This window comes from Pyxicephalus adspersus, chromosome 2, assembly GCF_032062135.1.
Source record: "Pyxicephalus adspersus chromosome 2, UCB_Pads_2.0, whole genome shotgun sequence".
Lineage (NCBI taxonomy): Eukaryota > Metazoa > Chordata > Amphibia > Anura > Pyxicephalidae > Pyxicephalus > Pyxicephalus adspersus.
Genome location: NC_092859.1, coordinates 22,175,876 through 22,203,874, shown reverse-complemented (window position 1 = coordinate 22,203,874; position 27,999 = coordinate 22,175,876). Strand labels below are relative to the sequence as shown.

The 27,999-nt window shown below is 40.7% G+C and overlaps 1 protein-coding gene across 1 annotated transcript; it reads left to right on the top strand.

Moving 5' to 3' along the window:
* The first annotated feature begins 64 nt into the window (after positions 1–64).
* On the top strand, positions 65–26,121 carry ST8SIA1 (ST8 alpha-N-acetyl-neuraminide alpha-2,8-sialyltransferase 1). The gene is made up of 5 exons (XM_072399914.1): positions 65–349; positions 11,955–12,099; positions 14,159–14,268; positions 18,112–18,204; positions 22,775–26,121. The coding sequence occupies exons 1-5, from the start codon at positions 165–167 to the stop codon at positions 23,262–23,264; spliced, it is 1,023 nt and encodes a 340-aa protein (XP_072256015.1). The 5' UTR covers positions 65–164; the 3' UTR covers positions 23,265–26,121.
* The last annotated feature ends 1,878 nt before the right edge of the window (positions 26,122–27,999 follow it).

Below are 27,999 nucleotides of genomic sequence, written 5' to 3'. Positions count from 1 at the left end.
CCTTACACAATAGGCATCCGGACAGACAGACGGACCGGGAGGCGGCGCTGAGCGGGAGGAGGGGGAGGGGCTGTGTGAGGAGGATGGAGAGGCTGCAGAGCCGGCTGTACCCCGCACACTGTTAGGGCCCCGGGTGGCCCTGGGCTCTGGCCATGTGAAGGACGATGCTGTGCTGGAAATGTCCCCGGAGCCGCTGCCCGCTGGGCGCCTCCGCCCTCACCGTGTCCGTGCTGTGCTGGATCTTCATCTACCCCACCGAGCGCAGCCCCGACCACAAGACCGTGCTACGGGAGGTGCTGCGGGAACCCCGGGGATGGCGGAGGAACGGCACCGAGACCGCCAGCTTCAGGTAACCCCCCCCCGTACATTAATATATACCCCATTATCACATATACATCCCATTCATACCCCATTACCATATATACCCCCCATATATACCCCTCATATACCCCCATTATCACATACACCCATCACTGCCCCCCTATATACACCAAACCAGTGCTAAGAATGAAGGGGATTTGGAAATGAGAAGCACAGATTTGGGTACCCCCCCCCCATACAATATTTACCCCTCTGCTCTATATTACCCCCTATGTATACCCCACACTGAGCCTGGAAATGGGGGAGAAGAGGGGCCGGGGGTGCCAGCTTTATGTACCCCACCATAGATATACAATTCATGAAAGAAGAACAAGACAGAGAAGACTCCCGTAGGTTTATTACCCCCCTTCTTTAATTTATATTCCCCTGTTATTCTATATACCCCTCCTCTGCATACCCATTGCACCATCACATAAACCCCCCAATTCTTTCCTTTTATTAGAGCTGGCTGAGTGTATGGAAAAGGAAGTAATATTCCATTTATAATACCCAGTATGGCCCTTGTACCCTATTTATCATATATCACCTCCAACATAGCATATACACCAAACCAGCTGAACAGAAGAGTTCAGATTTATTATTCTCTATTATTTACCCGCCCTGCTCTTTCTGTGACATGTTCCCCTCGATATATACCCCTATTACTCTCACCACCTACTATAGTTCCCAATCTATCATTAGGCAGAATGGGCCGTTCATATTCTGGGCATTGGGGCTGCACCCACCTAATACCACATACATAGTCAAACTTTAGTCCAATGGACGAACAGGACGATCGGTACACATAAAGTTCACCAAGCCCAACCGAATCACGCGTTTGCTCTCCTTCCAGAACCATATGATAAAGCAATGCCGTCCAGGCCCTGGCACACTCACAAAAGTTGTCTGTTTACTGAAAGTTTGCATGAAGGTGAACTACAGCTGGGGGTTATTGGTGGCCACACATAGGAAGACAAATTCCCAGAGACGCAAAGGTATAGAAAGAAACCAGAATGTTCCGAGTGTCCAATTTACATAAAGATAATGCCCGGGTGGGTTATAGATAAGTTTCCCTACCAGGGCCACACATACTTCTCAGGTACTGCAGATGGGTCTATAGGGTCCATCTGCATTTTGAATTATTACTGCAACAATGTTAGTTTATAATTAATCTAAGAAGATTATTAGTCTCCAATGCCTGCATGATTCTCTATATATAATGCCACCCTGCATGCAGCACTCTGAGTTATTGGTCCCTGATCGGTCCCATTCCCCCCTCTATGGGTCCCTGCTATTCTATATCCTCTACATACTTATTCCCCCGATTATCTCATTCAGATCACTCCGATCACACATAATTCAGTGGGTACAAAAGGCAAAGTTTTATTACCCAGAGTGTATCAGCTCTCCATGTCCTGATAAGTCTCATCAGTCGCATACTTTGCTCTCTATGTGCAATATATATGTCTGAGGGCCGACCTCTCACCTACCCCCAATAACCATTTCACCTGTAGGTAGTCGGAAAACACGACTACAGAATGATCCAAATAGTTTAAACAGAAGAGATACCTTCTGATCCACTGTTTTTCAACCATGAGGGAACCCTTGAATTAACGTTCAGGTCATCAGAGAACCCCGGATACAATTACACAGCTCACAGTACATTAGTGTGATGGTCAGTGGGAATAATTCCTCTTACATTGCTGGCTTTTGGGAAGAATGTCACCCTTACAGATAGCCAAAATGATAATTGCTGTCATTAAAGTCCAAATTTCTCATTGCTCCAGGAACCCCTAGTAACCTCTAGAGCAGAGGTGTCAAACTCTGGCCCCCAACAACCTTTTTTTTGTCCCCCAAAGGAATCCTAAATATGAACTGCAGCTGGCCCGCCGCTGTATTTGAATAGTGCCGCTACTACAATTCCCGGGATCACTCGCGCCTATAGACCGGCGGGCTCTCTGCCCATGCGTGGTTCTGCATTGGACTGTTTTATAGACACAAGTAATGCCGGGAATTTTGGTAGCGGCTCTACTTTAATGAAGAGCGAGTTCCAGTGGCGGGCCACTCATAAGATTTAGCTCCGCAATGGCCGCGTCTGGCATTTCCAGCACTCCCCCTGTACTGTACTTTTCCTTGCTACTCCAAGGCATGGACTTAAATGGTTGGATTTTCATAGAAGACAATTGTTATTATTATTGTTAGCCCGTGCAAAAAGGTTACCATTCAAATTTAACTCAGAAGGCTACAAATAGAGAAAGAGGCAGAAATCTTTTTCTTAAATAAAATTAAAAAAAATGTTATGCCTCTTTCTCTAATATAAGCTTCTTCCAGATTAAATGTGAAGCAAAACCCCTTTGTTTACATATGAAAAGGGTTTATATCTAATGAAAAGGAACATTTTTCTTCAAGTTGGCCCGCGACTTTATCTAAGTTTTTAATTTTGTCCCCCCTGTGTATTTGAGTTTGCTACCCCTGCTCTATAGGAACCCTGTTTGAGAAACACTGCACAAAAGCATTCATCTTCTTCATGCATCAATAATATACATTGGTACAAATATTAGTAGCCAGTTATTTATTGTAAATTTAGAAACACACTCAGAAAAGCAGTTATTATTATCACGATTATTATAATGTATTATCTACATTATCACAGCTCTAACTGCAAAGAAGCCTTTTCATACGCAGAGATAACATCTAATCCTCCCAGTGCAAAAATATCACCTTGTATTATATGATGACCTCAGAGTGAACTGTGCTGAAAGCATTTAGTACCTAGACCTCAGTGCTGTAGCCCCACAATTACAGTCACATCCACACCATCTGAATGGTCATGGAATTGTGCGGTGACTTCTGGGATTATATGGAATTGCATGGACAGTCCATACCATGTCCATTGCTTTTTTGTAATGAAATTAATATAACAATGTATCAAGTTGCTCCGAACAATTCCAACACCATATTATAGCAGTAATGAACATATTCCAGTAAAAGAATTCTCTTTATTTTCCTACAATAGAGTCAATTTTTTTCTTTTTGTAAAGTAGATATGGTCTTTCCTTGAAGTCATATGTTTTGTGTTTTACTTTTTGTTCTCTTTGGTAAACTTTTATAAAGGGATAGAGGAGCGGTGTGTGTGCAGTAGAAAATATTAATAAAATATTAAAATATTAATATTAAAATATAATATATTAATCGTGATAATATTATTATTTCTATACGATGTTCCTTAAGAGCGATCTCCGTGATTGTGTCTGGATTCTGCTCTGCATCATGGATTAGGCCTGTGTGTGGTACCCAGCCTGCATCCTTCCTGCATCCTCCCCCACTTTCCACCCCAAACACAAAGCATCCTGCTTATGTCAGGCTGACCCTCCCTTTAAACCTCACCCTTCTCCCATTGTCTTCCTTGTCACTGTAATTCTCAGACCCCCCCCCCTTCCAGGATTGCTGCATATAAAAAGACCGGATCTTGTATAGATTGATATATGGTGGGTGCAGATGGAGCACATTGTATCCATCAGAATGGACAGAAGGGAACATCGAGCGGACAGAAGGAGGGGAACCCATCCAAGACCCCCGACTCTGCATCCTCCATTATCTGACACTGATCATCTCTAGCTGTCATCCACTTCCCATACCAGCCCGTCACTTTGTGTCACCGCTGGCACATGGCTCGTGTAGGGACAATGACAGCAACAACTATGATTTATTACAATTAATTGGATTTCCTCACTCAGGAAGTCCTGGTGATACTATAAGAGGCTTCCAGGTTATAATATAATAAGATTAGCGGAGAGCATTCAGTGATCTGGTCTGCAGATGCTTTGTTGAAGGATTTATAAACTGATGCATGGCTCAGGTTGGCATACTTTAGCTTTTCCAATATCTCCAATGCATCCAATGATACCTTTTATTTGGTTTTGGGTATGATAGTAAGCTTTTGTGGACAGGATTTGGTGCTTTAAGTTAATGTTTTTTCTTGATATTGATAACAAGCTTGTGTTCTATCAGTGAGTGATAATAAGGATGGTGTATGATGAACTCTGGACTCTATATATGCTGCATGGAATTTTCCTGCTGATCGCTCTGATTACACTAATGATTTGGGTCTAATTTTGCTTAGTCACATATTTCACTAATTTCACTCATTTTCAAACCCATCACACCAGGTTACAGATCTGTTTTCTTCCTATTTCTATCTGACAGCTATTGAGATTCTATCTTTATATAAAGCTCAGTGAATTGAAACTATTAGAGCTGCATGCAGTGCTGTGTCTGCTCCAACTGGGGGCTATATAAAGGACGCCTCAATTATTCCATTAATAAAGTGTATATAAAGCCAAATCTTGTGGAGATGGATTAGATCAGTGTTTACTGAACCAGGGTTCCTCCAGAGGTTGCTGGGCATTCCTTGAGCAATGCCTCCCAGGTCAGTTTATCTGACACCATCTTTTTGGCTATCCGTTATAGTGACATTCTTCCCAATGGTCAGCAATGTAAGAAGCATTCTTCCCACTGACCACCATTCTAATAAACTTTGAACTGTGGATATAGTAATTTTAGGAAGGGTTCCCTGAAGACCTGAAAGTTATTTCAAAGGGTTACCTCATGTTAAAAAGTTTGAGAAAAGTTGGGTTAGAGCATTTGAAGTTTTTATTGCTGTTGGTGTTCCCACCAATTGCTTCAGTTTGTCTTGATGACCATTTGGAATAAAAATACTAGGAAACTAAAAATGTTAAGCTTTGTTTATATGTCAAATTTATATTGCTGGAAATGATCATTTCAAGTGACATTGGAACATACAGCACTGTTTAGTTCTATGGGGGTTGACGAGCGGGATACACCCCTTGCTGCATCCTTGCTCCATATAAAATGACTTCTGTTGTCCTGGCTGGTGGTTTAGTGATCCGCCATGGGGTCATCAGTAGATCACTGAATACATGCTGGATTTTCACCTAAATTTCTTTCAGGCAATAATTATTTAATGTGTTTGTAGTCTGTTTATAAAGTTGAGAATCTGACATTCACTGAAACATTCCCTGGTGGAGAATCAATCACTGCTGTTGAAAACAAATGGACCCTGGGAATGTCAGATTTACTTCTTCATAAATAAACCCCATAGATTTGTCATCAGAATTTGAATAAAAGGAAGCTCTTCCAATGATGACACCTCTTTGTGGAAAAATTCTCTAACGGGAAGATTTAATCTCAAGGAACGAGAATGCAGACCAGAAAGTTGGGAAAGGCCCAAAGTCCGTTTGTGCAATGAAGTGTATCTATACCCCAAAATGTTTTCTTCATAAACATAAAGTTGGTGGAAAGTTATTACCCTTTCAAGGTTTCCCTGCTATCAGGGTCCCCATTAGCGAAATTTCCCCTCACTTCCTTTCCCGGGGACAACCATTTTATTAGATAGGAAGTGAAAGAATCTCTCCAATTGCAGTTAAACAGTTCTGATCCTTCTTCTCTCGATCCAAAATTAAAAAGGAAGATTTGGGTCTGGATACACTTTAAGGGGAAGACATAACAGCAGATAGTGATGGCAGCATTGCTGTTTTGCTCATGGTTGGTTTCCTGTTCTCTGATCTCTGTTTCTGGGAATGCTGGTTGCCTGGCTGTCATAGTATTCCAGTGAATACAGTATTGGGGCAGTGAATACAGTATTGGGACATGAAAGAAGAGCTATGATCTAGAATTGTGTAGGTCTTGCTGTGTGCTTGTTCTGAATCTAAAATACTGAAGGCCGCGAGCCAGGTGGCCAGCATTTTATATCCATGCTGAAAGTCTGCACTCTGCATCACCCTCTCTGCTTTGCTTATTGGAACATAGCCAGGATTGCAATTAATTTATCACGGCCGCAATAGGAGCCACAGAGGGCTGCTTGCTGCAGACACATAATAAAAAGCTTTGTGCATCCTCACCACAGTTTGCATAAACTTGGGAAGTAGAAGTGAGCTTATTAAGTGGGTTTTGGGTTGGTTCCACCATCCACATAGATGACACCGCCAGGTTTTATCTTTCATATTTACAAGGTGCTGGAATGCACTTAGTGTTTTGGAGGGCTAAAAAAATTTAAAAATGATTTAAGGGCCTTCATCAAAATGTTTCTTTTTACACCCTTTGTGAAATCTCCTTGCAGTCCATTTGCATACATTTCTTATCTCCATACACTTCCATGCCTTTGTAATGTGTGTGGAACTTCTACAGAAGCCCATGTGTCAGGGTGACAAGCCAGGAGCACATTTACAGGACAATTGTCAGCCTATAACTTGAAATTCCTAAGCAAAGACCTTAATGATCACCAGGGACTGTTTTAGGAAAACTAAAGATTGAAAAGGTTTGAAAATAACTCTTATAAGGACATTTAATGATTATGTTTCATTTGCTTTAAGTTAGTAGTATCCATATTATTTTAAAGGGAACAGTAGGGATGATTAATACATTTACCAGGAGTTGATTCCAAGATGGAAAGTGAATTTTAAAGGTATTCAGAATGCAGGTTTGCTGAAATTCAACCATATAGACAATTTTGCTGAAATGTATCCAGATGGAAGCACACTTAGGCATTTTTCCCCATGATACATTTTCTATTGAAATCAATTTAATCAAAACACATGTTCCAATTTGACGTTATTATTACAGTGCACAGATCTGTCATTTGAGTATCTGGTTAAAATTTATAGCAGAACTAAACCCGCTATATTCACCCGTCCATGTTCCATCACAGAGCTGCCACCTTTTTTCTTCTTATCATTCTACATATGATCTTTGACCATATTGAATGGCCAGGATGGGATGAATGAACATAACTCCTAATGTTTTAATGCCCTGGCCTGTTCCCTTAACTTTCTGTTCCAAAGACACAATTGAATAGTAAAGGAAATCTCCCGTAATTTCCCCATAATTGTCTACCATTGGAAGATTCCCCATCTCTTCCTGTTTCGGTTATAGCTGTAACTCAATGGGATGACATAACTCCTTGCCCATGAACTTTGGAGTTCATTCAGTCATGTGCATAGGAAGCCAGGATTTTACATACAGTTCAACATTATTACAGTTGCAGGGAGCGATCTGGCAGGTAAGAATGCTTTTTAAAGAAGGGACATCACCTGCCCCTTTCTGCAATAATGCCCTGCCTGATCCAAAATTTTGTGGAACTAAAGTGGAACTTTAGTTACACTTTAATGGGAACCTCTGGAGACTCCATCCCAAACTCAGCATCATCCCATCAGTTTCTGCCAACAAAGAGCTTTTGTTATTCTGCAAATTGTGTCTCAGATGAGCCGGGAAACTCAAATCTGATGGTGTCCGACCAGCCGGAACTCCAAACGTCATTCATTTTTCAACACAGACAAAGCAGGATGTGTATATAGGGATCGCACCATTTATTTCCATGTATCCTCATTCCTTCGTGTGTGGCACTTCCTGAGAGTTGACCTGCAGCTGCAGGACAAGAACAGACCATGTGTTCTAGAATTCAGGCCACTTTCATATTGGGGTTTACTCTCACTTAGAAAACCCAATTCTAGACATCCATTTTGTGTAGCCAAAATTTAGCTAAAATGTTTTAATGCCCTGGCCTGTTCCCTTAACTTTCTGTTCCAAAGACACAATTGAATAGTAAAGGAAATCTCCCGTAATTTCCCCATAATTGTCTACCATTGGAAGATTCCCCATCTCTTCCTGTTTCGGTAAAAGCTGTAACTTGTTGGAATTCCAAATCCATCACTTAATTTCCTGTCTTGGTGACAATAGGTTGCAATAGACAGTGGCAATGGACAAAGGTTGCAACCCTTCTATTTTTTTTTATCTAAAACTAGACTAAAGTTTTGCCTATTGGTACATTTTAACTTTTTTTTTTTTTTTTTGGTGGAAGTGTTATGGATTTCTGTTGAGTGTTTCTTCCTGGTGTTGGCCAATGGCAGACAGGTTGGAACGCACATGAGAGATATATTTAGACCTGCCTTGGGTTCAAGCGATTTTACCCATTACCTAGTGGTTGCCACCTTGCCAGCCACTCTCACTCCTAAAGAACCAGATTCTGCAGATTTACCATTTAGGTAAACCAGATCACTAGAATTTATATACATTTTAATGTGCTTTGTGTATAGTCTTTTGTAAACAATACATTTTATTAAATAATACAGAATGATCCTGTCATTACAGTACGTGTTGAAGTACTTTTTGTTATTGAGTGACAACACTCTCAGTTGTGTTCTTGTGTTGTCACACTGGCAAAGGACTATCAGCAATACCTTTCCATGTTGTCACCACTGAAGTGCATGTCAACAGAATGTTTACAAAAAGTAAAAAATCTAGGCTTACATCTAGTTCAAAGGTATGGACGTCCACTACTAAGACCAGAATGGGCCCCAAGGTCCCCTGTATAAAGCTACCCATATAATTTATGCACCCACACTACAGTGCACCACAGTGCGCATACCACGAACATGCCACATTTGTGCCAATTTGCATTGCCAGCTCTTTTTTTAGAATGAATGCATATGATACTTTAACACCACACATACTGCAAAGGGGGCCACAAGTGGAAGCGACCCTGAACATTAGCTCTGTATACCCAGAAATGTGGCTCTGGTAAACAGATCCATATACTACCCGAGTTCTGCGCCATATAGTACAGCGATAATTGTAGGTAAGGACGAGGCACTGGAATGACGTGATTAAATTGAAGACCTCAGAATATTTAATTAGACAAACAGCAGTTCTGAAGATCGCCCACAATTAATCTGTAATTAATGTCCGCTGTCCCTCTCAGCTGCCAAGAATTTTCTTCTTTGCCGTATCCTCGCTTTTCCTGTTGGAATTTCATACAAATGCCGGCTGTGTGAAGCCAAAACTTCTGAGGAGGAAGCAAACTTCATAATCCTGAATCAGACGGATCGGGCCAGGGGAAGCCATGCTTAGCAGGAATTGTCAGCTGAGGGTTAGACAAGCAATGGTGCAACCAAGCGAAATTGGTTCCATGAAACAAAATTTGGGACATTTTGAATTCATTTGAGCTGGTGGCTCAAAGCACAAACTTTATAAAACGGGGAATCTGACATTTCCTCAGACATTCCATTGTGAGAATGGTCTAGGTCCATATGTTTCAATGGCAGTAATTGACTCACACTAGGGAATGTCCAATTTCCTGTTTTATCAATAAAGCCCTCAGAGACCATATTACACGATAACTTTTTTGTGCACTTATTGTGCAGTTTTGGGGATTAGCAGCTCCAATTGTCTACTACAATTTTGGTACAAAAAAATGCATTGCAAGGTTTTACTTTTCTAATTATTATTTAAATAGAATACCATATCTGCTAGTAGCAGCCTCAAAATTGTGGTAATTATTGCTCTAATGATTAGGTTATTTTAGCTCCAATTATTTTTGGGATGAATGGTTGGTTCTATTATAATATTTTACATATTCATGCAATGAGGAACTATAAAACACCTCTAGGATGACGTTCATTATTATTTCTAAATATTCAAATAAAAAGTAATTGGACCTGATTTATTAAAGCTCTCCAAGACTGGAGAAGATAGACTATCATGGGTGAACCTGGGCGATCTAGCAAATCCATGACAGATCTGGCCTACGATTTAAAACATTTGCCAATTAATAGCAAGTGCTTTTTAAGAAATTCATTCCAGGTTCACTGATGAAAGTCCTTTGATACGCTTTTGAGATCTTTGAGAATTTTTTGTTAGGTGCATTGACCTGCAGTCTTCTGGGCTGCATTTGACCTTTTTCAAATAGGTTTTGCATGGACTTGTATGAAAATGCAAAACCTGCTTCTAGGGAACAAAAGTCTGTTGCAGCAGGTTGTTATTGTGGGGTGTCATGGCTCAGGCTGAGATCCAGCAGCTACCACCAGAAGTCGCTCCATCTGCTGATCTCCTATGGGGTTCCGGGCCAGGACGGTGAGTGCAGCATCTGCCACTCTGCTCTCCATCTGTTCACGGTATATGAGACCCATCCCTATACACAGAGAGCTGACGGCAATACGCATTATCTGGCAGGTAGGATGGGGGGCCCATAGACATGAGGACTGTCTGATGAAACCTAGGATTTCACAATTACAAGACCAAGAAGAAATGGCAGAGACATCTGACTGAGCTTTTATTTATTTTACACAGCCAAACAATATTTTTTATTTGATTTAAAATCTATATTATTATTATTATTATTAAACAGGATTTATATAGCGCCAACATATTACGCAGCGCTGTACATTAAATAGGTATAAATCACACAATCTTTGTGTGTTTGATAAGTTTAAAGTAAAAGCAGCACAGAGTACCCAGAGATGAGAGAATTGGCAGACTGAGAAGACTTTGTGGGCCTAATTTATTAAAGCTCTCCAAGACTGGAGAGGATACAGTTTCAGCAGTGAAGCTGGGTGATCCAGCACACGGGAATGGATTTCTCTAAAGTCATTTGCTACCAAAGGTTTTGAATCATGGACCAGATCCATTACAGGTTTCTGGATCACCCAGCTTCACTGATGAAAGTGTATCTTCTACAGCCTTGGAGAGCTTTAATAAATCAGGCCCTGTGTCTGATGTGTGAGAATATGGGGAAGTGTCATAAGGTGACCATCTTTAAAATTGGAAATTTACACTTTGGTTTGCTGTGGCCCAACCAGATGTCGACCACAAGACAAATTAGATGGAAGTTAATGCTGCACTTTTTTTGTGGCAAGATAGACAGTATATGTGCAGTTTGATTGTGATGTGGTAGCTAGTAGCTGCTGCAATTATATTGCACTTTATGTGTTTATATTATATTTATAATGGTATTATGTATTTATGATATTTTTGCCATTTTCTCGAGTTGTCTGTTTAACTCAATAAACACTTGTGTTATTTTTAACCTTATTATGTAACATCTGAAATCTGCATGCAGCTTCACACTGAACAAAAAATGTCTGCAATGACCCATAGAAAATAAATTTTATCTTTGGAAAATATTCAATGTCCATCAGCGGACTTCTATTCTACATGACATCAAATCCACCACACTGCAAATTTGGCCACGCATCAACCCTGACCCAGATGTCCTGATTTGCGGACCTTCCTTCCCAAGAACAGAGAGCCTTTTATTTCAGTAATGATCGACAGAGCATAATCATTCCAGCGCAGACACCGAGCACAATAAGCCCCATTCATCCTCTCCCATCACTTCCCAGCCGAATTTACTAACTTCTATAAGAGAAACAACACAGATAGTCTTCAGAACATAGAGAGGCACAAAGACGGACAATAGATGGATAGTGACAGATATCAATAGACGGATTCCTGGATAGCTTGAAAAATCTGCGAGTGTTCAAATACTTTCCCACCTTATGAAAAATAAACTTTTTTGGTTGGCTATACACTTTTTCCATTTAGCAAAATCAAGTGTCCAGATTGTTTTCGGCAAGGTGAAGACATTCACTTGTCCCATCTACATCTTGTGAACACATTTTGGGTTGTTTCAGAGAACTTTACCCCAACATCAACTGTTGAACTGCAGGTGTTCTCAAGATTGTATCATTTCTTTTTTTGCAATATGTTTGTCTCCATAACGCCCTTGTTATCTTTTTCAGGAAGCTGTTAAATGACTGCTGTGACCCCAGCCACCTCTTCTCTATGACGAAGGTGAACACCCCATTGGGCGAGAATCTTTGGTTTGATGGGGAGCTTCTGTATTCACTGACCATTGATAATTCCACCTATAACCTCTTCCCACAGGTAAGTACGTCTCTTCTCATCCTCACGTAAAGCCCAAAACCTAAATTGTCACCGATTATCATAGCAGATATGGCACAGTCCTCTGGCTTTTTCTGCAGTTAACCTGTTTTTTGCCAGATGCCTCTGTCACTTAGATTTCGTTTTTGATTTGATATTATACTGTATTATAGTACACTGCATTCACAAGTGAAAATCTCTTGTAAATGCTTCTCGTTTTCACAAACCCACAATGAGGGAGTCCCTTGTTTAGTTCTGAACTCAATACCTCACTGCCTTCAATACATCTGAAGATGGTTGGGGGCTCGACTGGGATTGGTGACACATGGGAAAACAGACAGAAGTTAAGACGCCGTACCTTGAAAAAATTAGAAAAGAAAAATACACATTCTACTATTACTGGTCACTATGCATTATGGCACTTTGCACATCCTCGTGGCATTTTTATTTAATTGGAATCTTTCAGCTTTCTTATTTCTTACTTTCTTATGCGCCATGTAATACCCTAAAATAGCTTTCTGAATCAGGTTTTGACCAACTTCATTGATAGAGGGGTGCCTAAGGTATGCTATGTAGTAGCCATCAGTTCATGTAATTGCACCAAACTCCCAGAGATGGAGGAAGATGATACATTTCAATTCATCATGCTATTTTGATGATTTTGTATATGACTTTCCTGGTTACATTTACATATTATATTATGCAAATGATCTTGTTAACATGCATACGTAAATTTGCATATGCTCCATATGCCTTATAATGCCTTACAACAATACTCATCACTGGAAGTTCCAAACAAATGCCAACATTCAGCTTTATATATAGTATCAGGTTATTTTTATCAGTGGGATATGAGCATGAAAATAGGAGGGGGGTGGTGGGGTAAAAATGTAATGAGAAAACAACAATTTTGTGATTCATGCTTCCCTAGAACACAACATTCCCATATATGCAGTTTCTTTAATATTTATCAGTACAGCCTAGCCCATGTCCAGCTTGTGACTCGACAATGAAAACTCTGCACACATCTAGTGGTGAGGTTCAGGTGGTTACTTGGAAGCCAGGTATATGAAGACAGGTTTCATTACTTACCTTATACCTTGAAGAGACATAGTGGTAATGGGACCTCAAGCTGCTTTGCCAGCTCTTGCTATCACAGTGCTTAGGTCTGCAGCTCAGTGGCAAACCAGAGTATCGGGACATTGTGGAGGTAGTGACATCAATGTTCTCCTTTGTATTCTACACCCAGCGCTCCTACACAAGGAGGCCCTGGCCTTCCTTTTCCCTACTCAGAACTGGTCTTCTCTGCAACATGCATCGCATTTTCAGTGGCATGTGGGTTGCAAGGCAGATGTGGTGGGATGTCTTTAACATACTAATGTGTATATAGTGCAGTACTATGCAGTGTTTTTCCCCAAACTTTTTTAAGCAAGGTGGGAAAAAGCTGTAGGAGGGTGGTGACCCCTGTATTGTGGTGCACCCAGCTTAAAGGGGCTGGGGAAGAACACTACTATGTATTACAGTAATGCATGCACTATGGCAACACAATGACGTAAATCAGCCCTAATAAAAACTGTACACGTTGCCATTGTGTCCCTGTTGTCACCAGTAGAAAGAACTAAGATAAACATTGTTAACAAAGCTTCAAAAAAAAAAAAAAAAAACCGAAAGGGGGTTCTAAATCATGTCTATTATTTTGGCTAAGGATGCACTTTAACTAGACTTATCTGGCTCAGGTATATTCTGCAACGGTCCAGATTTTGTCATTGCAAAGGCAAATTTGCATATTAATTTTCTATGTTTATTCATTACAGCAGATCTTCATTACACAATCCTTGAAGAGATCATGTTGTTGGAAACATTTTAAAGTCAGTCTTTGGTGCAAATTATAATTGTCAACTTTTAGTATCCCTGTTAACTAGGACACAGCTTTAAAAAGAGTTTTATCATGGTGGGGATCCTCCATCATTCCTCCAAGTTTATAATGCCTCCCTCATTGTGATATTGTACGGGTGACAATGGTGGTGCCTGCTAGTAATTGCTCTCTTGTCTGTGTTGCCAGGAGATCCCCTTTAAGCTTCCATTGAAGAAATGTTCGGTGGTTGGAAACGGTGGCATTCTGAAGGGCAGCAGATGTGGCAAGCAGATTGACGAGGCGGACTTTGTTATACGGTAAGTTGTCTCCCATTTGGGTATACTGTAAATGTTGGGGCTTCTGGAAGAACTTTACCTGTGTCCTTCAGACTGATGCAAAGCGATTGTATAACAATTACTTAGTGACACAATTGATATCATGTTGTGCAACTGGATGACAGAAGCAAACTGAGAACACGTGATATACAATGTAGAAATAGTTAGGGGGAACTTTACTCTAAAAAAAACTTAACTAAAACAAACTCCCCACAAATGTATTCTGCTAGAAAACTCTGTGTACACCCTTCCCTACTTGCATTGTGCAGTATGCACTCCTGGCTGGTTCTGCCCATCTGGAAGATGCCAGGGACTGTGTGCACATACAGGATTTACATTATCACGGTAGAGATGGGTGGTGGCGGCATTGGACAGAGCTTACATTATACAGCAATGGAGAAGGACACACTTGTAGTTGTGCCAAAATGTCCATTTATGCTGTATATATTTACACAGTATCACAAAAGCCAACCCAGCACGCAAAGGTGTATTTCCACTACTTATTTGCTACTTGGAACAAGCAGATGGCAAAATTAAGCAAACCATACTCGTTTTCCTATTGGAAAGTCCAATGTGTTTGAAAACTGTGTGTCACTTTGTATTGAATTTAATATGTAAAATAATTATTAGGTGTTTGTATGCTCTGATTTTACATGATGTGTGTGCTCCACCTGCATGTGCATAGTATGCCTGTGTGTGCTTTGTGTGACTGCATTTATTCTGCATGTGTTCCGTTTATGTTTTGCATGTGCCTGGGTGCTGTGTTTGGGTGTACCCTGGCCTTGTACTTTGTGTGCTATGATGGTATGTGTGCTGTATTTCTTGTGTGTTCTGTATGCACAGTGCATGCGCTTGTGGGGGAATCTATATGTGTATATTCCCAGCCATTTAAATCATTCAGTGTTAAATTATTCCACAGTCCGTTAACTCCAATAAGGATGACAATAAAGTGAAGGGAAAGAGGGGTTTGGGGGACACAGACACACAAGAAAAGAAGAATGAATCCTGAAAGTTCCAGTTTTCCTATAGAATGGCATTGCACATAACCAGCTTTGCCTTTATATGTGGCAAGTTTTCTGATGAGATTTTCAGTACACAGACATTAGTAGGTTCATGAATGAGGCATCACGGCACAGCTGCTGTATGATCACTCCATGGCCAGACTCCCCATTTCTGATAAGATGTGGCAGCTCATTTCGTGAATGTGCCGGAATTCTGTCACAGTCAATTTCCATCCTTTCTCTACTAAGCTCTGCCCTTTTTACCAGCTCTGCTGAACTGTTACCTAACACGTGGAAACAAAGGTATGAACTTTCATTTCTATGACGGTTCATACATACATTCAAACTTAATTTTATTTTAGCATGAAGTATTCCACATTTATATATTACACAAAAAACTTCTTTTTATTCTGAACAACAACTCACCTGGAACATTTGTGCCACTATGGCTAAGCAATGGACAGCTGCCTGTTGCATCTCTGGTATCCTTCCCGCACATTGTACGTTTAGTGTCCTTTTAATATTGCACCACTTTTATAACTCTAGACTTTGTGCCGCCTGTATTCTTCCAGACTTTGCACCACTTATATACCTTCAGAGATTGCAGCCCTGGTATCCAACCAGACATTCTACCCTCTATATCCCTGAACAGATTGCACCCTTGCTGTATTACCTCAATATTGCACCCCTAGTATGTAGACATTGCATCTCTGTGGTCCCTGTAATCATTGCACTGCCACTCTTTCATCTAGGCATTTTACCCCGGGTATCCCTGAAGACATTGCTTCCTCAGTATCTCTCTAACATTGAACCCCCAGTATCCTTCTAGAGCAGTGTTTCTAAACTAGGGTCCCTCCAGAGGTTGCTGGTTGTTCCTTGAGCAATGAGCAATTTGTGTCTCTCAGGTCAGGTTAGGGAACACCAATGATCTTTTTGGCTATCTGTAAGGATGATATTCTTCCCAAAGGCCAGCAATGTAAGGTATTCTTCCCACTACTAATATACTGTGAGGTGTGGATATAGTACGTATAGAAGGGGTTCCCTGAAGACCTGAAAGTTATTTTAAAAGTTTGAAAGACACTGCTCTAGACATTGCACCCTCTGTATCCTTTTAGGCATTGCACCCGATATCCATTTAGACACCTTACCCCTTGTATCCTTCTCAAATCTGCACCCATAGTATCTTGTTAGACAATGTATTTCCTGTATCCCTCTAGACATTTCACCCTCCGTATCCCTCTAGACTTTAATCCTCTTGTATTCCTTTAGACATTTCACCCCGGTATTGTTCTTGACACCAAACCCTCTATTTCCCTTATACATTTTAAGGACCTTGCCAGTTCTGTGCAGACATCTAAAAAATTAAATCACAAAAGAAGGGAAATTAAGATATTGTGTAATTCTGTTACCATGTTTGCAAAAACAAAACTGTGGTAATTTTACAGAATCCTCTTTATCAAGTTTTAAAAACTTGATAAACTGACTTGCCTTTTTCCATTCATATCTCAAAGTTTTTCAATAAAGAGCCAGTTTTTCATTAGCTGGGGGTTGACTTAATTGCCCTTTTTTAATATTACACAAATTCCCTTACAAACATTCTAATATTGATTGAAAAGGTAATTTTAATTGGAAAGAGCTGAAAATGTTTATCAGCGTATATTTTACATGAGAATATGAAGTGGCGTTCAGGGTTGGGTCTCGGGGGTTCTGTCCTCTATAACGCTCAGACAAATCACTACACTGAGATCTATGTAGGCTGAAATCCCCCGGTGAGCTGACACAAGTACTTTTCTGCAGAGAAACATTATTTTTCAGCATATATTTCTCCGACCTGGGACTGCTATCTGTCATTTTTCTCCCATTACTTCCCTGTTCCCTATTTATTTATAACGCTTCGGTAATCTTTTTACTGATAGCTGGCTGTCTGTCATATTATTTATTATTTTTGTTTTTTACTTTTTACAGCTTAATTTATTTACTTTTTAATATTTAGAAGGAATGATGTTTGTGCACTTTGCAGGATGCAGTTTATCTCATTGTATCCTCATATGGGCTGTTGAAATGTGCAGGGAGAATTGGCACTTTAAAACTGGACTTTCTAAAGTAAGCTGCAACAAGTATCTTGAGCCCACCTCATTTCCTGTCTGATGGTCACATTCATCCTGGACACCTCCAGCAAAGATGTCCTATGCAGAGCCATGATTTTTTGTGGCTTTTTGCTTCCTGTAAACAGAATGATGCTTACATTTGCAAATCTCCCACTTACATTACCTACAAATCTCACCTCTTCATAGGACATGGAAATGTAGCCTTTGCTCCTCTTACTTTGGGTGTTACATGTAATCCAAAACAGTAAACCGCAAATGAGAAATCTTTCAGTGGGTTGACACATTTCCTTAGAGGGTATTTTCTTCACTTCCTGTTGTAAATAATTAGAACTGTACTTGCCTTATCCCCATCTGCCACATAGATTTGTTGGTAGAAGCCTGTGGTTTAAAAGGAAGACATCTTGCATGGGAGTCTTTACTTAAAATTTCACCGTTTGCATTCTTTGGAAATCTCTACATGGAAAATCCAGCAATACATAAAATAGGCATGAAGATAAATATAATTTTAATTTTCACCTTTATAGGTACATTTTTCACCTACTTATAATATTTGAGAAGGAGGCACTTTCACCATATCCATAATGTACTTCAGTGAATGTGCACAGTAACCCAACCATTCAGAATGAATCATTGTGTGAGCACTGTAAAGTGAAACATTTATTAGATTGATTGCCTTCAGTTTTACATGTTTAATATGATTCCTTTTCTATCCACAGGTGTAACCTGCCCCCACTGAGCAGTGATTTTATCCAAGATGTAGGAACAAAGACCCAGCTGGTGACTGTGAATCCTTCAATAATCGATAAAAGGTAAAAAATAAAATCCATTGTTCTCCACAGACTCTTTTACCTGGGCGCCCCACCCGGCACTTTTCAGTTACCACTTGGCCTGATTTACACCATAGTGTTGCTGTAGTACATATATTACTGTAATACATTGCATTGTTCTTCCCAGCCACTTTTACCTGGGTGCACCACCTAGAACTTTTCAGTGACTACTCGGCTGTTTTTGGGTGCTTAGTGAAATGTTGAGACACAATACAGGGGCTTCCACCTGTCTCGATCTTCTTCCCACCCAACTTTAAACAATTTCCAGGGAGAACACCAATATCTTATTAGTATTTGTAAGCCATATTGAAGCAGATCGGCCTCTGAAATTCATCAGCATTACCAATCTATGTTATTATTTATAAAATAAAATATGTTGTTAATATTAATATTTCACAATTTTCTGCTATTCCATTATGTGACCTATAGACTGGGTCAGTGGTCACCAACCTCTCTGACCTCATGGACCACTAAATCCACAGAATCCGGGCCGCACACCCGGGAAACCGTGTGTCATTCAAAGGAGGAGAAACTTCCCCAGATTGACGTCATGATGCCAGAACCCATCCACTCTCTCATCGCAGGCTCAGACGTGCTTGCTAAACAAAGGTCCAAACAAAAGTTGTTTACGCAGCCAGGCGCTACTGTCCCCCCAGGATGTTTAGCAAGAAGGTCTGAACCTGCGATGGGAGAATGGGCGGGTTGTGGCTATACGGCAGACAGAGCTGCGGATCACCAAAATTTTCTTGGCAACCATTGGACTAGGTAGTCTAGCTTAGTGATTTTCAAATACTGTGCCACGGCACACTAGTGTGCCGTGAGATCTTCAGCTGTGCCGTGGTAAATTAGCCAAGTCAGGTGAATTGTCATGGCTACGTGAGTCGATCGCGGATCCCCGGCTCAGTTCTGGCTCCGCCTACTCATGTCAGTAAGGGTTGCCATAGTTCCTGGCTTGTGGTGGTACAGGACCCGTAGTGTGACAAAGGAATACCGAGACTGCTCTCTCGTTGGGTGAGTCATATTGCAACTTAGCTAGAACTTCTTTTTATGTATATTCTTATAATTTGAAGGCATATACTCGTTTTTTTCCCTGTATCCAGTATCTTGATTTCTAGTGGTTGTTAAAATTCTAACTGTCAGGGTATCTAAATATACACTTTTTTTTGTAGAGTGGCTGCTACATGTCACTTGACAAATATTTGACAAAGGCTTTAAAGCTGCCTCATTTTTTTCTAGCATTTTTACTCAATCAATGTTTGGGTATAACATGTACTGAAGAAATACTGAAGAAACCATGCACCATTCCAGAATATAACTAAATGGAATAGAGATTTACATTCCATTAACAGGGAAGAATGAAAAGTGCAAAAATATACCTACTAAATTATGACACAGTTTGCACAAAAGGTGTTGCACTCTATTATTTTAAAGCCTAGCAGCTCTTTAGCAAGTGCTGTGTTTCAAATATTAAGAAAAAGTGAGGGATGTTGAAAGCAGTATATATATACAGGTAGGTCTCTATTCTCTATTTGGACAGAGACAACTTTTTTCGAACTGAACCGAGTTGAACTGCAGACTTTCATCTTAAATTCAGTGGGTTGAACAAGAAGATTGCATAAAAATGTGAGGAACTAAAGCCTTTTTTAACACAATAACTTCATTTCAGGGGCATAAAAGTAATTGGACAAATTAAAAAGCTGAAAATAAAATGTTCATTTCTAATACTTGATTGAAAACCCTTTGCTGGCAATGACAGCCTGTAGTCTTGAACTCATGGACATCACCAGATGCTGGGTTTCCTCCTTTTTAATGCTCTGCCAGGCCTTTACTGCAGCGGCTTTCAGTTGCTGTTTGTGGGCCTTTCTGTCTGAAGTTTAGTCTTCAACAAGTGAAATGCATGCTCAATTGCTTTGGGTGTATGTTTTGGGTCATTGTCCATCTGTATTATGAAACGCCTCCCAATCAATGTGACTGCATTTAGCTGGATTTGAGCAGACAGTATGTCTCTGAACACCTCAGAATTCATTTGGCTGCTTCTGTCCTGTGTCACATCATGGATAAACACTAGTGTCCCAGTGCCATGGCAGCCATGCACGCCCAAGCCATCACACTGCCTCCGCCATGTTTTACAGATGATGTGCTTTGCTTTGGATCATGAGCTGTTCCACGCATTCTCCATAATTTTTTCTTGCCATCATTCTAGTAAAGGTTGATCTTGGTTTCATCTGTCCAAAGAATGTTTTTCCAGAACTGTGCTGGCTTTTTTAGATGTTTTTGAGCAAAGTCCAATCTAGCCTTTCTATTCTTGAAGCTTATGAGTTGCTTGCACCTTGCAGTGCACCCTCTGTATTTACTTCCATGCAGTCTTGTCTTTATGGTAGACTTGGATATCGATACGCCTACTTCCTGGAGAGTGTTGTTCACTTGGTTGGCTGTTGTGAAGGGGTTTCTCTTCACCATGGAAATGATTCTATGATCATCCACCACTGTTGTCTTCCATGGACGTCCAAGTCTTTTGGCCTTGCTGAGTTCACCAGTGCTTTGTTTCTTTCTCATGATGTACCAAACTGTACATTGTGCCACTCCTAATATTGTAGCAATTTCTCGGATGGGTTTTTCTGTTTTTGCAGCTTAAGGATGGCTTGTTCCACCTGCATGGAGAGCTCGTTTCACTGCATGTTGTCTGTTCACAGCAAAATCTTCCACATACAAGCACACCCCCCCCTCAAATCAATTCCAGGCCTTTTATCTGCTTAATTGATAATGACATAACGAAGGAATTGCCCACACCAGCCCATGAAATAGCCTTGGAGTCAATTGTCCAATTACTTTTGAGCCCCTGAAATGAAGTGATTTGTGTAAAAAATAGTTTTTAGTTCCTCACATTTTTATGCAATCTTTTTTGTTCAACCCACTTAATTAAAGCTGAAAGTCTGCAATTCAACTGCATCTGAATTAATTGTGGTAATGTACAGAACCAAAATTCGAAAAAAGTTGTCTCTGTGCAAATATTTATGGACCAAACTGTATGTATATAAATATATATACATAAAACTATTTGAACCAGGAGTTTGCACATGTTCATTTTTTTTTTAATATTTAAAGTGAACTTTAATCTGCAAAAGGATCATTTTAATGCGGAACTAAAGTAAAAAAAAAATAAAATAAAGAATTGTATTGTGCCATACGTGTTCATGCTGTTATGCAAGGTAAACAATATATACTTTAAATGTAAAGTATACTCGCTATATATATAAATAAATATATGTTTAGCATTTTTAGTGATGGTAGATCATTTTGACTTTGTCATTTTAAAAGTAGCTCGCAAGCCAAAAAAGTGAGGGCACCCCAATCCAAGTCTTCTAAACAGGCCCAGGTTTAATAAATATAAATGAATTGAGAAACTATATTGTCATTATTTATACTGTATTGAGCTACAGAGTGTCATTTTGTAACATTTTTGGTTTGTGGTGTGCTGCAGGATTTTTTCAATGTAAAAAATGTGCCGTGGCTCAAAAAAGGTTGAAAAACACTGATCTAGATAACATGCTTTCTGGTTACCAGGAGCATTATGGGTGGTTCATTTTATTAAGGACTGCAGAGGGACTATTGTTTGAGGCCAGGCATGCAATGCCTGCTGGAGTTTTATGCGGCCAATCTTCTAAATATGATAGAGAGAAAGTTGTCGGCATCCGTTTATTAGGCTTTCATAAGATCCATGAAAAGAATAAGTTGGGTTCCAGGGCATGAAAGCAGCCAGTGTGTTCCTGCACATTGTCTCTCATCAGTACAAATATCATTGCACATTCTCTATTGTTAAGATATTTCTAATGTCTGCTCATTCATTCTCCTAATGTTCTTTAGCTGATCCTCCAGCTGCTCTTTCTGAACCTGTGACATAGTTTAGGTATCCCTAAGGGTAAATAAAAGTTCCCAGGTGCAACATTATTAATGGGCAGTGACAGCATTATGCAACATTCTAACATGTAAAGTGTTTTATAAGCCGATTAAACCATTACTGATGAAAGATGTGGCGTTGAAAAACATCCTAAACAGACATGGAAAGTCTTCATTGCCCATCACCATTATTGTAGGATCAATCACAAGCACACAGACAGTGCAAAAGTTACCTCCCCAGAGCTGGAGGAGAGCGCTCCCTGATGGCAGGCAGTGGAAGAGAATTAGTTATTTCACCAAGGAGAGCAGAATGTCTGGAATTAAACAAGGAGGTTGATGGGGAAGTGCTAAGGAATATACATTCCAGGAAGGAAATGGGGAGAGGTGCACACGGGAGAAGTGTCACTAATGTTTACAGAAGCAAGGGGAGGACAGGATGCTGGAGGGACTATGCACACTAATCTCCATATCCTGGAGGTAAACATAGGGGGTCATATCAAGACAATAAATTATATAAACATTGTGTATATTTATTATGAGCATCTGACACCAACCAGTGCTATAAAGTAATGTCTTATTCAGTGAAATACATCCAAATATCTATCTATCTATGGAAATCAGTATAATCAATGTGTGCTTATGATTTTATTTTCAGATTCCAGAACTTGTTGTGGTCCAGGAAATCTTTTGTGGAAAGTGTGAAGGTATACAAGTCCAGCTACGTCTACATGCCAGCCTTCTCCATGAAACATGGTACGGAGCCCTCGCTGCGAGTCTACTACACCTTGGCCGACTTCAGCACCAACCAGACTGTTCTCTTCGCCAACCCTAACTTCCTGCGCAACGTCGGAAAGTTTTGGAAATCCAAAGGCGTCCACTCCAAGCGTCTGTCTACGGGCCTTTTCATGGTCAGTGCTGCCTTAAGTCTGTGCGAGGAAGTCACCGTATACGGATTCTGGCCCTTTCAAATCAACCTGAAAGGGAAACCCATCAGCCACCATTACTACGATGACGTGCCTCCTCTGACGGGGTTCCACTCCATGCCCGAGGAGTTCCTGCAGCTTTGGTTACTTCACAAGACTGGAATTTTACGAGTTCAGTTAGAACAGTGTGATACAGCATCTTCCAATCAGAAACCTCACTGAGCTCCACGCAGTCTACAAACTGGAAGTCTTTTTATTCTTTGACAATAACACAAGCACACTCTCTTTATTTCCTTTGCAGACTTGCTTTTCCTTGTACTGTGCTGAAACTGGAAACTGAAGGGCGATTGTGAAATGAGCGTGCTAAATTTAGGGCCACGTTTTACGAAAGTGCCAAAATTCTGTCTTTCTGTCCCTGGATTTTCTTTGAAACCTACTGATGTACAGAATTTTAGTGAATTTTTTTTAAATATTTTTTTGGCTGCCAACTAGATTCTTTAGAATATGAATGTAGTATTTTTAATGCAAAAACACAGTCCAAAAAAACAGCTTTTTACAGACTATTTTTTACTCTTTAGAACGTTCAACTCGCGACTTCTCCAACAGGCCGCGGATATAAAAAACCAGCTGAGGTTATAAGGGATTTTGCTCAAAAGGGAGTGGACAAACACCTTGCATGGGGTGATCTGTTTTTTTTTTAATAGATATAATATTTTTTGTTTTTATGTTTTTGTTAAGTGTCAGTTTTGTGCCTTCGATGTTTATTTATAAGGAATGCAGGAATGCATCTGTGTCTGAAGCATGTATGTTCTTCTTTGCTTTGCAAATGCCAGTAGTGAATGAAGATAACATTTTTCTTGCTTTTTTTCTTGGAAGGGTAAAATTTGGAAATTGGATAAGCAGATTTGATTTGTACAGGACACAACAAATATTTGGCTCCTTGGTACCCTTGTGTGGCCCCTTGGACTCCAGCACTCAGGAGTGGGAATGATATTGTGTATAGGACCTACAGAAATTTTGGCATTCTCTTTTTCCAAGTCTCTGACTGTCTCCTGGAGCATGAAGTTAGTCTGTAATCCCCTGTGTAGCATGTCTGTAGTTTGCCACTGTAGCATTACATGTACTGAATATTATTGGAAGCCCATTGGTGGTACCAGGAACTATAGATGACCCCCCTGTTCTACATAAATGAATCCCTAATTGCCCCAGTCTCATAGCCACCTTTTTCTGGTTTCTGAGCTCAGATTTCATCTGCAGTGCCACTACGGCTAAAACTAGTATGGCAGTTTGACTGTTCACAGGCCATGGTGCATTAGGCTAGTCAAAGGCTGGCAAGTGTCTCTAGATAGAATAGAAAGAGAACTGGCTTGTTGATCCAATACCTAAAATCAGCAGATTTGTATCTACCTAGTATTCTGTGGATCTTGCTTAGTCCTTTGGTTGATCTAATCTGCTCTCCTAAAGCCAATGGGGAACCCTTAGACTTCCTAATTCCTATTGTGTGCTTTCCTGGTTGTCATTTCCTACCCAGGGTGTCTGGGATGGTCAACCAGTGGCAGCAGGGATTCTTTTCTGATGATTACTATGCTGAATATTGAATATGGGCCAAACAGCACAGATAAGACTCCATTGGAGAACTAAAAATGCAGTACATCCTCCTATTGTGCTTGGCTTTTCCCATTAATTGATCGTTACTAACAATGATCGATTTGGGTGAATTGCCAACCTATCGCGTTCAGAACTATTGCAGTTTTTTTCATGCAGAGAAACTTTTACAGTTTATAAACTGGTCTGTAGTACTGTAAGTCTGTTTAAAATCATGTTTTAAAGGTCCCAATTTCCCACTCCCTTTTCCAAAAAGGGTCAGTCAACCCAAATCCAAAACTGATATTTTAGAATTATATCTAAAGATCATCCAATGACTTCTTTTATCTCCTAAAACTCCAGTTGTGAGAATTAAATTCTCTCCTGCCAGCTCGTGAAGTCATAATGTGAAATAAGCTATACGGGTGTGTGCGCGTGGTGGTGGCGACACTGAGACATCTTATATAGATCATGCAAGGGCGGGCACAGCCAAAAGTGGGTCCCCGTGCAAAAAGTGACCAGTGGGTCCACTGTGCAGAACTGCCCCCCCCCCCTTTAACACCGCACCATGGTGAGCAGCAAAGCAAAAAGTTCTGAGTAGAGGATGAGGCCAGAACAGAGATTGCTAAGGACGTGTGGGCTATACAGGGGGAAGAGCAGTTAGGACTGTGCAAGTTTCTGTTGGGGCCCTTGCTAGTTGAGTGTCTGGGTCCCTTGTGCACCTGCACACTTTATACACTGCTATGTCTGCCTCTGAGGTGGTTTGGGGGGGGGTTGAGTAACCAACTGCCAGGATTTCAGCATCGGAGGTGTGTAATAAATCAGCTTTGGACTGCGCTTTGAGAACAGAAATGGCTGCTTTATTGTGGTGGATGGAGGTGAGTGATGCATGGAGAAGCTCACTTGGATAAAATCACAAGCAGACCATCTTTGTAGCACCTGGCACCAACAGACAAGTACCCAACCTAAAACATTATTATCTCCTGTCTAGCGGAGAGTGTTGGGGGTCCCAGGGTGCATGGTCTTGGTTGTGTTTGGCGTGAGTGTGTCGCTGCAGTTTGGTGCCCAGGTTCAGCGGCGGATGTATTCCGTGTTTGATGTTGCACGACAGCGATTGTATGATGTCTGCTTTTATGTCCCATGAATGCACTGATGCAATAACAAGATTTATGTGGCCGTGGGGGTGACGTTTTCCCCTCTCACTGGGAACCAAGCTCCGTCCTTCTGGATTAGCAGCCCACCAACAGGAAAACCCCATGGACTGTAATTCTTCTGGATTTTGGTACAACTGCACAAAACCTATAAACAGTGTGACAATATTCTGCAGCTTTATCATCACAAACCGATAAAGCTCAGCAAACACAAAAAAACAACACTCAGATGGATTTTGGGATAGCACAAAATCTTCTTTTTTGGAATTATGTAACCTACAATGTGAATTATCCGTCAATCTTGCAATGTATAGTAACAGGTAATAAAACTCATTTGCCAAGAATTCTGGTTACAGTGTGGTGAATGAAAGGTCTGCTTCACTTATATCGCCAATGATAGTCAGTGAACCTGTGAATGTTGTATGCAGATTAAACTCTGCATGGGCTTTGTGCCATATCCTCGGACCTGGCTGATAATACCTGGCTGTGAAGCACAGAATGAAGCTGCAAGCAGGAATGTTTCTTACCTACGGCTGGATGCTGGGATTTGGTTGCCAAACTCTTGGAAAATGTTGTCCCAGACAGGAAGATCACTGACCCCAGATATAAATTATTCACTGCAGTTTTTCCCTAACCGTCAACAAAATATTTCAGCTTAACACGCAGTTCTGTAACTTGATACAAGAACAAGCTGAATGGGTCAGTGACGTGCCGAGGAGGCACCGAGTCAGATGCTTAGTACCAAAAATAACCAAATTAAAGCCAAACTCCAGTCAAGGAGATAAACACACAGATATATGTATGGAAGCTGGATTTGTATTATTGCCCATCCAGTGTTGAGATTCATATAGTTCTGCCACATAGCACAGGTCTGTTTGGCAGAGGATCCGACCCCATTGCTGCAGTTCAGTAACACTTACAGGTCTTGAAAGGAGACAGACTTATCTTGGTCACTCTGTTTTCTCTTGTTATGAGCATGTTCCTTGTGAGCACATGACTGCTACAGTAAGTCTGATTGGCTTCTTGTACTGATTCTTCCTCCCCAAGCTTGAACTATGGTGTACAGGGGGTCCCATTCAGGTACTTACTTCTGCATTCAGTGATGTAATCATGCATACAGAGCTGCACTGATTCCTGTATTTTATATCTGCCTGGAGGACCACTTAAAAGTGTCTTAAAGAGGACCTGTCATCCCTAGATGAAGGCTTTTAGAAGCTAAACCTAACAAAAAATTGGAATTATTTTGTGCATGCGGTTGGTTGTGTTGCAGTTTCAGTTGCAGTGCAGTTCCTGCAGTGACATGTTTCTCGTTTTACAATGTTAATATTAATAAACAGGTTTTATATAGCACCAACATATTACACGGCGCTGTACATTAAATAGGGGTTGCAAATGACAGACAGATACGGACAATGACACAGGAGGAGGAGAGGACCCTCGAAGAGCTTACAATCTAACCGGTGGGGGAAGTATCACACAATGTGGTTGCTTCTCCTGTTTTGGAAGAAGATCCCTACCACAAACACATGGGCAATGTGTGCCAATGCGTTACCCTGCAGTACATTTTGCTGCTGTCGGTGCATGGCAGCGGTTTGCTGATTGGCACTGTTAGAAATGGATGAAGTGACCGCATGAGCAGAGGACACAGAAGGCAGGGAGGTCACACAATCCTCCGCAGACAATACTGAGTTTCGCAGAGCCAGCACGGAGCGCCTGGCCCAAATATCAAACAGGAACCGGCTGAAATAAGAGACGAGCCGAATGTGCCGCACTCAGTAAGTTTGTGTCTGTCACTGCTCTTGGCAGAGTCACAAGAAGTCAGATGGGGCAAGAAATGAAAAAGTTTCATCTAAACTTAAAATAATTCAAATTTCATGTGCTGTGCTGTGTGATGTGACCCCATCCGGTAATAAAGGGTAAAAGAGTTCCTGGAGATGCAGCAGTTCACATAGAATATTATTATTAAACATGATTTATATAGCACCAACATATTATGCAGTGCTGTACATTAAATAGAGGTTGCAAATGACAGACAGATACAGACAGTGACACAGGAGGAGGAGGGGACCCTGTCCCCAAGAGCATACAATCTAAGAGCTAGGGGAAGCAGTTGTAAACCCAAAATACCACGTGAATCATAAAAAATGACATTGTTTTCATCATTCTTCTGCAGCCTTTCCCTATCTACATTCATTCCAGCGATGGCCCATGGACCATATCAG

What these genes read in the sequence shown, in the direction of transcription:
- ST8SIA1 (XM_072399914.1), top strand. Translation starts at nt 165, where the DNA reads ATGCTGTGCTGGAAATGTCCCCGGAGCCGCTGCCCGCTGGGCGCCTCC. An exon ending in GAGGCGGACTTTGTTATACG is followed by an intron (nt 14,269 to 18,111) that starts GTAAGTTGTCTC and finishes TTCTATCCACAG; the next exon opens with GTGTAACCTGCCCCCACTGA. An exon ending in CCTTCAATAATCGATAAAAG is followed by an intron (nt 18,205 to 22,774) that starts GTAAAAAATAAA and finishes TTTTATTTTCAG; the next exon opens with ATTCCAGAACTTGTTGTGGT.